This window comes from Mus pahari, chromosome 11, assembly GCF_900095145.1.
Source record: "Mus pahari chromosome 11, PAHARI_EIJ_v1.1, whole genome shotgun sequence".
Classification (NCBI taxonomy): domain Eukaryota; kingdom Metazoa; phylum Chordata; class Mammalia; order Rodentia; family Muridae; genus Mus; species Mus pahari.
Genome location: NC_034600.1, coordinates 2,860,677 through 2,874,688, shown reverse-complemented (window position 1 = coordinate 2,874,688; position 14,012 = coordinate 2,860,677). Strand labels below are relative to the sequence as shown.

The 14,012-nt window shown below is 43.0% G+C and overlaps 1 protein-coding gene across 1 annotated transcript in view; it reads left to right on the top strand.

The window, feature by feature from the left end:
• Adamts16 (ADAM metallopeptidase with thrombospondin type 1 motif 16) overlaps positions 1-14,012 on the top strand; it is a 106,396-nt gene that overhangs the window by 2,691 nt on the left and 89,693 nt on the right. Inside the window, exon 3 of the mRNA XM_021208625.1 lies at positions 2,803-3,134. Within this exon, the coding sequence (XP_021064284.1) occupies positions 2,803-3,134 (332 nt within the window). The remainder of the gene's footprint in view (positions 1-2,802; positions 3,135-14,012) is intronic.

Here is a 14,012-nt window from a genome sequence, read left to right as displayed (position 1 = left end):
TTTTTTTTTGGTTTTTCGAGACAGGGTTTCTCTGTATAGCCCTGGCTGTCCTGGAACTCACTCTGTAGACCAGGCTGGCCTCGAACTCAGAAATTCACCTGCCTCTGTCTCCCGAGTGCTGGGATTAAAGTCATGTGCCACCACGCCTGGCCCTGTCTGTCTGTCTTTTTGCTTATCATTTTCCATGTCTGTTCACATGTCTAACACCTAGGCTGACTCCATAGTTTGGCTACTGTGAAAACTGTCCAGTGTCTCTGTGGTATGCTGACTGTCGTGTCGCTGATTGGATCTGAGTCCATATCCAGGATTGGTGTGGCTGGGTGATATGGCTGTCGTCATCTCTCTATGTACAACGAAGCTCATGGATTAGGCTAACAACAATGACTTGTACCTCTTTTCTTTATTCCGCTACCCCCGAAGGAGAAGGGGGTAGCCAGAAGTGATACTGAACCCCATGAGGATTCAGATGTGCTAGCTAACAATACCCCCAGCAAACCTGCCTGCCCCACAGAGCAGAGAGCAGTGGAGGTGTCACTTGAGAGAAAACGCTTTGGTGAACTGCAAACCACCAGAACGAGGACACGGATGCACCTAGATTCTCTCTTCAGACCGTCTGTGCTTCCCTGCCCCCCTTTGCCACATACCAGGTTGCCGGATCCCCCACAACCCTCCACAAAATGTTCTAGAAGCTAGAGTGTCTTACACTACCAAAGCTAAATCTCCTGCTCTGGTGCAGGTGCCTGTCAGAACCTGCTAAGTCACCTGCAGAGCCTGCTGCCTCCCTAGGCCAGCTGTTCCCACTTGTACAGAGGGGCTAGATATATAGATTAGGCCTGTGACTGGAGAGAGAGAGAGAGAGAGAGAGAGAGAGAGAGAGACAAAGCTTTGGGCTAGAAGAAGGAAGCCTCAGTAGCAAGCGGAAGCCCTGGCCTTATGCTATGACATGTGGCAGGCACCATAGCCAAAGTCTTGGTGCCCTCCAATCCTCACTTTGCCATGGTTGTCAGCAAGAGAGAATCCCATCAGGGCTCCCTGCCTTTGGTCTTCTACCTTCCCTGACTCTCTTAAACCCAACCACGTGGCTTTTGTGGCATGTCAGTGGCCTCATGGCTTTTGTGGCATGTCAGTGGCTACTGTCTGAACTTCTGTTTTACCTGTCTATTGCTTGTCAGGTAAAACAGACAAGTGTCTGTGCCTATTCAAACTAAACTGGTGGTAATTGCCCTTGATATTGATCACCTATAACCAAGTCATACTTTATACATGAGTCTGAAAAATGTGTCCACTCATGCCTGGTTACCAAGCATCTAGTAGAGCTACCCCTTAAGAGACCATTAATAGTCCAGAGAGGAAACACATGTTTAGAATGTTGCAACTGGTCAAACTCCAAATGTGCTGTGCCTCCAGTCTGGAGGATAGGTCTGCCAAACTGTCAGGTTAGACCTGTCTATTCCCCCTGTTTGAAGTGATGAGCTTTATAAAGACACCTTACTGTATGTTCAGAGAAAGGCCTGACACCATGCTGGCCTGTTCTGTTTATCGATTGGGGGGGGGGGGGAAATACAGGCACAAAACCCCAGCCAAATTTCATATACAACTGGACACATGCCATGCTTAATTACTGATTTCAAAGACTTAAACCAAGCTAGCTAATCTAAAACTTAAAAAAAAAAAAAAAATTAACCTTGGCCTCCACAGAGCTACCTTGGCCGCAGGTCTCAGCTGATAATATGGCTGAGCAGTCAGCTGTGACCCTGATCTAAAAGCCCAGTCCTTGGCTCCTCCCTCGTGGGAAGATCCGTCCCTGGAGTGTGGGCACAGAGAAGATACTGTAAATGCTGGTGATGAGAAGGCAAAGACGAGTTTATCATCTTTTTAAAAAAATGATTTCCCAGAATGGCAGAAGCTGTTTCAATATTCACAGGAGCAGAAAGCACTGAGCTCAGTAACGTCTCTGCTCTCTGTGGAGGGTGGTGACACTGGGCGCTATTCTAAAGGATGCTGTAGTCTCAGCCATGTCTGACAGAGTCTGGAGGTTTCTCCTGGTTTTTATAAGCTGTTGTAGTTGAATGCTCTTCAGACCAAGACACCAGAGAATATAATGGTGAGACCTGGCCCAGGGGTGGGCTCCCAATGTTGTCACAAGAACCCAGCTGGACAAAAGGGAGACCAGAGCAACAGGCAAGTCCGCGGTGGCTCAGGGGTGCAGCACGTGAGCGTTTCTCTAGAGTGACCTTGATCTGTGAGTCCTGGCATGTGACTCTAGTCTTCCTTTCCTCCTGTGTGTTCAATGATTTCAGAATTAAATAAACAGCAGGGCTGGCCATCATGTTTTTTGTGTTTGTTTCTGTTATTTTAATTACAGCACTTGAGGCCAACATTTTTTTTTCTTGTCAGTCCAGTGAAGGTTTTTATACAAAACATAAAGTGTATGGAGAAAGGAATGCTTCACAACTTTTATAAGGCATAGGATCCCCTTTTCATTTCTACCCAGTAAGAGATGCGGGGGCGATTTCAACATCCACCCAGTCTCAAATTCACGTGGAGAGATAAATAACAGAGCTAAAGGAGGAAATTCTGTAAGCAAACTTCAGATAAATCTCTGCTGCCATAACACTGTATTACTGACACAGCAAATTCCCCAGTCATAAACGAAGGGGGAAAATACCACATCAAAGGAGAGCTGCTTCTTCAGGGTTACACTTCATTATTTACTCACAGAGCAGCTGTCATGTGCAGTCACTGCGAGAGTCTTCTCAGAACCCTGAAATTACTCAGCCTCTTCTCCTCTCTCAATTTCAGAGTATGACCTGGTGTCTGCCTATGAGGTAGACCACAGGGGGGATTATGTATCCCATGACATCATGCACTACCAGCGGAGGCGTCGGAGAAGAGCTGTGACACAGCCAGGAGGAGATGCCCTGCACCTAAGGCTGAAGGGCCCCAGGCATGACCTCCACCTCGACCTGAAAGCTGCCAGCAACTTGATGGCTCCTGGATTCATGGTGCAAACTCTGGGGAAGGGAGGCACCAAGTCTGTACAGATGTTTCCACCAGAAGAGAACTGCTTTTACCAAGGATCCTTAAGGTTTCAGGGGAATTCCTCAGTGGCCCTTTCTACCTGCCAAGGTTTGGTGAGTACAGACAGCACTGGCTGTCCACAGGGCATGAGGTGCCAATGTGGGGGAGGCAGAACCAGGTTCCTGGAGAACAATGTCACTTGTTCTGTTACAGCCATAGACATTTCTGTGATCTGTGACAGCAGGTGGAAATTGCCAAGTATATATATATATATATATATATATATATATATATATATATATATATACTTGTTTTTGAAAGAAACACACTTAAGAGATTATGGGCAGGTCTGAATACATGAATGATACATTTTAACTGTTAATTTTGAGTGTGGGCCCACGGTGGAAACTGGAGAAGCTGTTATCATTTTGAACCAGTTATGTGTTAATGTTATATGCTGATGGTTTAATTGTCTTGGCTATTTGTTGGGATGTGTGCAACTATTAGAATGTTGTGTCTGCCATCGTGACGATGGCTATGTGCTTATGCATCAGGGAATTCATTCGTACTGAGACTGTGCTAGTCTTTTCAGACTGGCAATCTTTCTAGGTGCTTTCTGGTCTTTGGGTTTCCAACCAGATATTGCTCCCAGCTTCAGGGAGTTCAGAATAAAGAGCATATGACCCAGCTGTCTTTTGTCTTCTTGACGTGACAAGATGCCCTCACGAAACAAAGATAGTATGTTTTGTCTCACCTTTGTCTGTGCCGAGCATCATATTGGAGAAGTCATAGAGTTAGGGGGAGCTGGTGACATTCCATCTCAATCAGGAAGTTGGGGAAGATGAATCCCTATAGGTACTCAGCTTGCTTTCTCCTTTTTGTATAGTCTGGGTCTCCTGTCCATGGACTAGTGCAACCCAAATTTAGAATGAGTCCTCCCTCCTCAGTTAACATACACTAAGTGGTCTGTCTCAACCGTGGCCAGAGGTACGTTTCTACGACAACTCTTAATCCTGTCAAGTTGAGAATCAATATTAACCTTCACTGCAGTTATCCATTAGAGTTATACAGATAGACATCTGGATGGATGCTCTTAAGATAATTTCATAGTTTGCAAGAAGTACTATTGGAGGTGGATGAGTAAAGTGGAATTTAGGGGATTGAAAATTATATATATATATATATATATATAATCGATTTAAACAAAAGACTTGGGCATTGATTACATCTCTAGAAGGGCTTCTATTTAGTCTTATCTTCTTTGGAAAGGTAGAATTAAATTCTTTCATCTCATAAAAAAATCTGTGTATGTGTACGAGAACGGTATATGCTGAAAGGCTGTGTTCATATGTTCATAGCTTGCTCCTTACAATACTTAAGCACATGCAAACACTTTTAGATGCTTTTGAAATACTAATATTCTGTCTTTGGTGGAATTTGATATGAGCTGATATCATGCCTGCTTCCTTTGTAAAAGACTTTTGGTTAGAGAGTAGACATAAGGAGTTGCCTGAACTAGTGTGGTGGTTACTTGACATTCTTGAAAAGCATGAGGAAACATGGATGATTTATTCCAAACTACCAAGAAAAATAAATCATCTGTAATTAAAGACCCAAAAATCTCAGGTAATACTCAAAACATAAGACATCCTGGGCTTTGTTCCCGGAAAATGTAATCCAGGAAAGAAAGTATCTGTAAGTTATGGCCTTCTAAACTTAGTCACCAGTGGGTTTGGCCATAGAGAATGGGGAAGGTGATTCCAGTTAGCAATGGAGATGAAGGCCCACTGGTAACCTAGAGGTTCCTAGCAGCAAAGGTAGCTGAGTTGTTCTAAAGAATCTGCCCATGAGTCTAAATTTCTGGGAATAGTTTGAGATTTTTAACTCTCTTTGAACTTGATGGGAGTTAACAGCACAAGTTGTCAATGTGCTTTGATGGAAGATGGAGGAGTGATAAAGGTAGACCAGAAGGCTCTCTCTGGGCAATAAACAATGGAAGCTGAGACCATGAGAATGTGCTCTACTCCTGACCTTCTAAAGGCACACAGTGCAAAGGAATCAGAGGTGTAAGATGTCATAAAGGACAAATTAAAGGCATTTTAAACAAAACCACCCAGTCCTCCATCTTTAGACAATACAAACATGGAGCTGGTCCCCAGGGAGCAGTGTGCTGGCTTGTTTTATTTCTGCTTTACACAAGCTAGAGTTATCTGAAATTTGGAAATGCCTCCATAAGATTCAGCTCTAGAGCATGTTCTTAATTAGCAATTGATGGGAGAGGGCCCAGTCCATAGCAGGTGGTGCCTTTCTTGGGCTGGCTTCCATAAGAAAGCAGACTGATCAAGCCACAGAGAGCAAGCCAGCAAGCAGCACCCTCCATGACTACTGATTCAGTGCCTGTCTTCTTTGAGTTCCTGTCCTGACTTCCCTCATTGAGGGACTGCTATCTAGAAGTATAAGCCAAGCAAATTCTTTCCTCCACATCTTGCTTTTGGTCATGTTCTTTGGTCGTGGCAATAGAAACCTCGACTAAGGCAAGCTGTTAAGTCTTTAGTGTATTCCTGAGTGTCTTTCAAGGCTGTGCACATTGAATGACAGATCCTTTCATATCTACTGGCATATTGACTCATATTTAACCAGAGTCGGTGTTCCATCTCAGCCCTCAGATGAACTCTTCAGTTTTATTTGCTCGTTATACTGAGGAGAGAACTGGGTCTTCCCTGCTGCCAGACAAATGCTGTCCTTGTGAAGTGCTGAAGGTTGGAGCTGAGGTTTGCACAGGGCTTCCCCCACTGACTCTACTCATGCTGTTCTCTGATGGGAGCTCAGAGAGAGAAGAACATTGTGCCATTTTCTTGATGTGGAGCCCACATGCACCCACAGTCAGCACGGAGAGGAACTACAAGCTCTGATTGGCCTTTCAAAGAGCCCCGAGGCAGGGGGTTTTGGGGGGTAAGAGGAGAAGCTGATATTGGTTGGATGATGAGGTCAGACTTTAGACCCCTTTGTGCAAACATAGATTGTCTCTGTGGTTTTACGCAGGCCTGTCAGGCTCTACTAGGGAAATTCTGAGCCTGTGATAGTTGAAGGCCTTTACATGGATAGTCCAATCCCTGCACATAGTCAATCTTGTAGAGACATCTCTAAATTGTGCTCCAGTGATGTCTGGAGGCCTTTTCTGGAAAGTCAGCTTAAGCACTTAGTTATTTAAAGGATTTATGTCTAGTGCTCACAGGCCATAACCATTGGTTTCATATCTTGTCTAGTAGGAAATGCTGTGTGCCTCCTACTTAGAACCCAGAGGATACAATATTACTTTTCATTTAAAAATACACTGCTTAAGAAGGTGGCACGTTTACAATTCAACTACAGAAAATGGTGTGTTGCCTTAAGAAAACACAATTTTCAAGTATATATGTGTAGATCCACTGCCCCATCTGACTCCACCCTCTGGGTTTGAACTTGAAAAGATTCTCCTCACAGTCCTCTAGGGAATGCAGATCACTGTGAAAGATCATTGATGGTGTCCTATTGGCAGTAATACTCACCAGATGAAACACTAGCATGAGCAGATCTTTAGAAGTTGCAGTCAGAGCAATGGGTCCTGGGACAAGAAAACATCAGGTGAATAAATTGCTTCCTTTGAGTTGGACTATGGCCATGTCTGTGAGAGGCTGTTTTAATTGGTGATTGATGTGGGAAGGCCCAGCCCACTGTGGGTGGCACCACCCCTAGAAAGATGAGCCTGGGCTGTGTAGGAGGGAGCTAAACATGAGCTCCAGGGCAAGCCAGGTAGCAGCATTCCCCCATGATTCCCACTTGCACTCCTGCTTGAGTTTCTGTCTTGATCGCCCTTGGAGTGAGGCTACAACCTGAATGTGGAAGCTGAAACAAACCCTTCCCCGCCGAGTTGATTTTACTCTATGCTTTATCATAGCAACAACAAGCAATCTAGAATGGTTTCAGTAATGAATGAACCCACCCCACGCCCACCCCAGCATGGTAACGCTGCAGCTCACCCACTCTGCATTCCAGGAGATACTTGCTGTCTTGTGGGAAAGACAAGGGGACAGGCAACTCCCCTACCGGTCAGAAAACAGGAAGTATGGATGTGAGGGGAAAGAAACTCATCCCATCCTGGTAGGAAGAGGGCAATGTCCAAAAGCCACGTCCAAGCTCCGGGCCCATTTAGAGTTTGATTGTTTTGACCAGAGATAGAGACATGGCGAGCATGTGTGCGAGGCAGCTGCTAACGCTGCTAAACTATGGAATCCTCTAATAGCACCAACTGGGAGCCTTGAGAGACTGATTTTTTACCTACTAAACTTAAGATTACACTGGGTAAGGTCTCAAAATGCTAGTCATCTTGGTTTTGACTCCAAGTATTTTCAATTGGAAGTATGTTTTGCTAAATAAACTTATCTTCTTTACAAAGGTATCTGCTACATTACATTTTCTATCAAAGGACACCACGTGTCGGCTGTCCTCATATATAACACTCAGTAGGCATCTTCTGGTCCACTGACAGTATAGGAAGCATTTTGAAGTGTTTAGTAAGGAGACTTCCTGGGCAAGAGGTAACCCTGGAAATGCAGTAGTAAGAGTAATAATCACTTAGAGAATGTCCGTGTGTCCGTGTGTCCGTGAGTCCATGTCCGTGTAACCATAACTTCTGTATGTATACAGCTCGGAGTCTTACCACTAGAAAATATGCAGTGCAGAGTATTTTAAAGCAATCAGAATTGTGTGGCTAACACCATAACTCTAACCAGACCCAGATATATCAACCCTCCCCAAACTCTTCAAGCAGTCTGCCCCCTTTCCCTGGTCCCCATCCCTTAGCTTCTGTCAGTCCCTGTGTGTACCTACCCTGTTGTGTCTATACAGTACCAGTTCTTCACAGTCATTCACTGCCTTTGGATCTCCTCATTTTCAGCCCCCTCTTCTGTGATGATCCCTAGGGTTGGGAGGAGGGGATCTGAGTGGATCTGTGATGATCCCTAGGGTTGGGAGGAGGGGATCTGAGTGGATATTCCCCTTCGGGATGAGCACTCTGCAGCTTCTTACTCTGCTCATTGACCAGATGTGAGTCTCTGTTGATCTGTTGATCGTCATCTACTGGAAACGCAACCTTCTCCAAAAGTTTGAGAAATGCACTGACATACGCACATAATAATAAGACATTAGGAGTTGGTTTAGGGATGTGTATATTTAGAACAGTAGTAATATGCCTCCTCTAAGGCCTTTCTAACCATAAGTTCATGACCTTTTCTAACCATAAGTTCATGACCATTCTAGAGATGCCAGTTTTTTTTAGACTATCCTATGCACCATGTGAGAGTACTTCTGCGCTCATCTTGTAACCTCGAGTTGTTATTTACTAACTAAAATTATTTTTCTTATAATTAATCATTATTTTTCAAACTTAAAAACAGATATGTGGAGTTGGGGATTTAGCTCAGTGGTAGAGCACTTGCCTAGCAAGTGCAAGGCCCTGGGTTTGGTCCTCAGCTCTGAAAAGAAAAAAAAAAAACAGAAATATTACATGTGGGATAGAGTACAGTGACAGAATATGTTCCAGGTACCTAGCACACCCTGCATCCAAACTTGAGAAACACCACTATCTAAAGAGAGATAGAGAAGGAAAATGAGAGGGAGGGAAAGGGGAGGGGGAGGGGAAGGAGAAGGGGAAGGAGAAGGGGAGAAGGGAAGAGAAGAGGAGGGGGAGGAGAAGGGGAAGGGAAAGGGAAAGGGGAAGGAGAAGGGAAGTGAGGAGAGAGAAGGAGACTGAATATGTCCTATGTTTATTTTGCTGTACACATAAAGACAAAAAGAAACTGTTTTATAATCCATTCCAGCTGATATCTTTCTACAACTAGTGCTAAACACTCCAAATTCCACTTTGAAGACTGTAGAGTTTATCAAAACTTCCAGTTTTGATAAAACTACTCTAGAAGCTATAATAGTCAATATTTCCAAAAGAGTTTGTTTAGAAATTCATCTTGTTGCATATGAGAAGAATAAATTTTCTTAAAAGATTTTAGCAGTTTGGTACTTAGATTGACCTTTTATATAAAAAGTTAATATGATTTAATGACATATGGCATAATATTTGCATGAAATTCAGTTCATCTGATCTAAAGCATTATTTTTGTTTTGGCATTGCTGTGTAGAGCAAATATAATTTCTCCTAAAAATTACATTTCTCTGTTGCTTTCAAATATATTTCAAAAGAGCATAAATGTTACAAGGAGCCCTGGTGCTTAAAAGTCCCGTCCCATGGTTGGAGAGCTGCTTGGGTTTGAATTTTACTCAGTTGTGTTTCCAGCCACAAGCTCCAGGAATTCCCTGGAAACCCCAACCATTGAGAGATTTTTCTACAGCAGCCAATAAATCCTAGAAAATGCTGAAGTTCTGCCAAACTTTCAACTGATGGAAAAATGTTCTTGGGCCAGGAAAATGAGAAAGCAGGAATAGAAAGCAAGGAATCAGTACTGAGGGCAGACAACAGAGATGATACATGTTCTGAAACGTTGCCTGGCAACAGCATCCGCAGATACCTATGTCTTGGGAGGCGGGGCCTCTGCTCAAAGTCAGCTATAATGAAGTTTGTAAGACAATTGTGGGAAAAATATTGGGTGGCTTCAGGAACATCTACTGGTTACATAGGAATAGATACAATGTAAGAAAAAGTTTGACTTTTTTGTTTGCTTTTGAGATTATAACTTAGTTATATTTCTCCCTGCCCCTTTCTTCTTTTAAACCCTCCTCTGTAATCGTCCCTTGCTCTCTTTCAAGTTCATAGCCTCTCTTTTCATTAATAGTATACATAAATATACATATTGCATATATGTAAATATATATATTTCTAACTACAACCTCTGCAGTATACAATCTATACAATGTTACTTGTATATATGTTTCCAGGACTGATAAGCATTTGGTGAGCTCTTCCCTGGGGAAGTCCACCTCTCTCTCCCACTCCCTGCTCTCCTGAATTGCCTATAGTTCTTTGTGCAGAGCCGAGCCCTCGGGGGCTTTTCCTGTCCACTTTGATGGGTCCATCCATGGGTGTCATAATTGTTCATATTTTGCTAGTCATGTTGGTGGAACTTTATGGGTAGAGGAAGCATAATCTCACAGCGACCTCCCTGATTCTGTGACGTTTATACACTTTCTGATCCTTCCTCAGCAGTGTTCCCTAAGACTTAGGTGCAAGAGTGTTTTGTAGATGCAGTCATTTGGGACTGGACTCCACAACTCTGCATTTTGATTGGTTGTTGTTTTCTGTAGTAGTCTCCATTTGTTGCTAAGAGAAGTTTTCTTGATGGTTATCTGTGGTTATATGGACAAATATTTACAGATTGTCGTTAAGGATTATGTTGGTTTAATAATTTGGTGGTTGTCAATTATCCTCTAAAAACCATGACCCCATAGCTCTGAGTAGCTAGCAAGGTTTCCAGTACCAAACATGGCTTCCTTCTTTTTGGGAGGGGAGTTAACTTCAATAAAAAAGACATTGATTGCCCTCAAGATATGTGTACCTCTATTGCCCCCTTAAATTGAAATAAATGCAAATAGCCAGAAATAGATTAAAGTCATGTTACATGAGATAACCTTTTGTGTTTTGACAGATTATGGGTGTTTCTAGAGGCTTAACTGTGGATGTTAAGTCAGGTTCTCTACCTCCTAACCCTGGGCTCCCAGAAATAAGACTCAGTCTCAAAATATATTTATAAATACCTTGGCCATATAGCTAGGCTCTTCTCTGACTAGATATAACTTAAAATACCTCATTTATTTTTGCCCATATTCTGCCACACGGCTGGTTAACTGTGGTCGGGTGCATGCATTCATCTCCTCACATCTTCTCAGTGAATCTATCCTGCCTGGCTCTATCCCAGAGTTCTGTCTCCTCCCAGATATCCTACTTCTACTTCCTGCCTAAGCCATAGGCCATACCCCATAGGCTTTTTAATCGGCAGGTAATGCATCCTTACAACACATAAGACATTTTCTCTATACTTAACATGAGATGCAAATAATAGAGAATTAGATAGGTTTAACTACAAGTCTATGTTTCTAATAATATATGTTTTATCATCCTTACCTCATTTGTTTTGAGATTCTAGGTAGTAGTGTGCTTTGCCATCATCCCAAGCCATAGTGGGGTTTAGGGAGTCAAGGATGGAGTTATGGACACCCTTTGTACAGGGCTCTGTTTATTATAATGCTGTGCGACCTTATATTTTTATTAAAAGACAAACAACTGACTTACGTGCTAGACGTTTTTGCAGAGACCTTGAGTGTAAAGCAATTGGAGCCTTGATCTGGAGCATGCATAAGGTAGCAGGCAGGGAAGACACAATGTCAGGCTTCCCCAGGCTTACACTTTGGAGGTTCGAAAGTTCCTTTGTGATAAAGCAGTCCGTCTCCTGGTCCCACCAAGGGCAGCAGTCATATGCTTTCTTACCGTGGTCAGACTTACAACAAGGGTTTCTATAATGGTCATGGGGTCACAGTGCTCATGTTCAATCTCAGTGTAGCCAGAAGATTCTTCATGACCAAAATCACTCTGAAACCGTCCCAAAGAACCAAATGAGTATGGTGACTGTAATCATGGACTTTGAGGGATGGTTTGTTTGTGGAACTGTTTTAGGAATAAGGGTGCACAAACATACTGTGAAGGAGTAATGTTGAGCAAACCCAAGCCCCAGTGCAAAGAAGCTCTTTAGAGGCGCTGTGCGCTCTAAGTGGGGGAGCTGGTTGCATGTTTAGCTCATACAACTTTGCTTTCTGAAATCTCACTGGTATCCAGAGGTTTCCTCCTCATCATCATCTGAAGTCACCTGAGACGCCTTGCATGCATCGAGTTTACTGAGAGCAGTCCAGTAAGGAGACATAAACTACATAAAAATATTAAGAAAAAAACCCTAATATTATGCATTAAGAAGCCATGAGAGAACGGAGAGTTCAGGAGACTCTGACATCACCATCGAAGACAGTAAAGCAATTAAGGCTGAGGGAACCGAGGGAGATTTTGCATTATTAAAATTCAGAAACGGACCTCAAAACTTTGAGTATGAGGAGCTGGCTAGCTGTTGCTAGAATTCGGATGCAGCAATGTGCATCAGGTGCTTGAGGAAAACCACAATCCAGGATTATCTTCAGTTACTGGACAAACTGCAACTGACAGGTGGAGGTGAGTCTAACTGAAATAGAAAGCAAACCGGAAGTCCACAGGAGAAAGAGGAAGTGGGAGGGAAGACCAGAAACGCACAGGGACAGAATGGAAGAAGCTAGAAATCGGCTTTCCTGGATCCCATGTTCCTGGTGTCCTTCTGTGGAACTGGCAGAGGTGCAGAGGCAAGGCACAATGGGGTTTGAGGAGTATGTTGTCAGCCCCACAAAGAAAATGTGAAAGGGGAGACCGGATACAAGCTCTTCACTGTGATGAGAGTGTGGATATAAAGCGAGGTCTGTCCACATTCTTTAATGTTGCCAGTGGAAATGTGCAATAAAGCCTTCAATAAAAATTTATTAAATGAATGAATTGGTCTTAAGGCAGAATCGAGAATTCTGTTGCTTAACAAATAGACACAGCCACGGGTCTGTGGGGCTAATGAAGACTCCACAAGCAACTCATCCCATGTCTATACAGGAAGCCGATCTCAGGGCCTCGACCTTGGTAGGAAGGGCGAGCCTGTCTGTAGGTGGGATGGAGCTATAGCGAAGCACCAAGGAAGGGCGAGCCTGTCTGTAGAGGATGGAGCTATAGCGAAGCACCAAGGAAGGGTGAGCCTGTCTGTAGGTGGGATGGAGCTATAGCGAAGCACAGGTGTTTTTCCCCAGGCAGGCTGTGCTTGCCTTCCTACCACCCTGGTTAAAGAGTATGCTCTTTGTGTGAAATATAAAGCAGTGTAATTTTTTTCCCAAGAGGCTTTGGGGCTGTATCTAATGACATGTGCAGGAATAAACTGGTGCTCGGGGGACTTGTATGTACAAGTGTATGTGTGTGTTTTCCATTTGTGAGTTTGGCAGCTCTAAATCATTCCTGAAGGAGCAACTGGGGAACCATTATCCTCGACCTGAGGCCATAGTCGGAATCAAAGTGAGTTATACATCAGCAGAGGCCTGCCCTTCCTCACCATGGACCTGTCTCAAGCAGCCAAACCTCAAAAGTGAACGCTAAGTCACTGTCACCATTGCCCCTATGTTAGCTCCTCAGGTTTGGGGTTTTTGTTTGCTTATTTGTGTTTTGGGGTGTTTTGTTTTGTTTTGGTCTCTTGTGATTCACCAAATTTTATTGCAATCTAGAATGGTGCTGTCCCTGGGCACTTACTGCATGCAGTCTTATGCTTTGGCGGTGCTGGTTATTTTGTTTTCTTTGGAAATTCATTGCTTTAAAATTTTTATGCAAGAATATCACATGTTTTGAGAGGCATTAAGTCAAATAAATCCAAGAATTTGTTATTAACAAATTGGTGATAATTATATATATATTTAATTTTAGGAAATTAAACAAAAGATAGCTGTTTTAAAATTCATCCTTTTTTTTTTTTTTTTTTTTTTTTTTTTAATGAGCCTAGCTTTTAATGGCTGAACCACCTCCCCAGCTAGGGAAGCAAAGGTAGGCAGATCTCTGTGAGTTGGAGAACAGCCTGGTCTCACAGAGAAACCCTGCCACAAAACAACAACAACAATAACCCAAACAAACAACAAAAAAGACCATTGTAAAGAATTTAGGTTGGATTTCTATTTCCCAATCAATAGCAAGTAGACCTAACCCGAGAAATGGTCACATCAAGTCTTAACAACACCACCAACAAAATCAGTTTGCCACAAAATTAATCATTCTATAAGCTGATTGGTTTTCAGCTTTATGTATATGATGAAGTGATAGACAGAAAACTTTATTAGATAGTTCCTAAATTACAAACCTGGCATTGATCTTTGGCTGACATAGAAATAGATTAAATACGCTTCAGGAA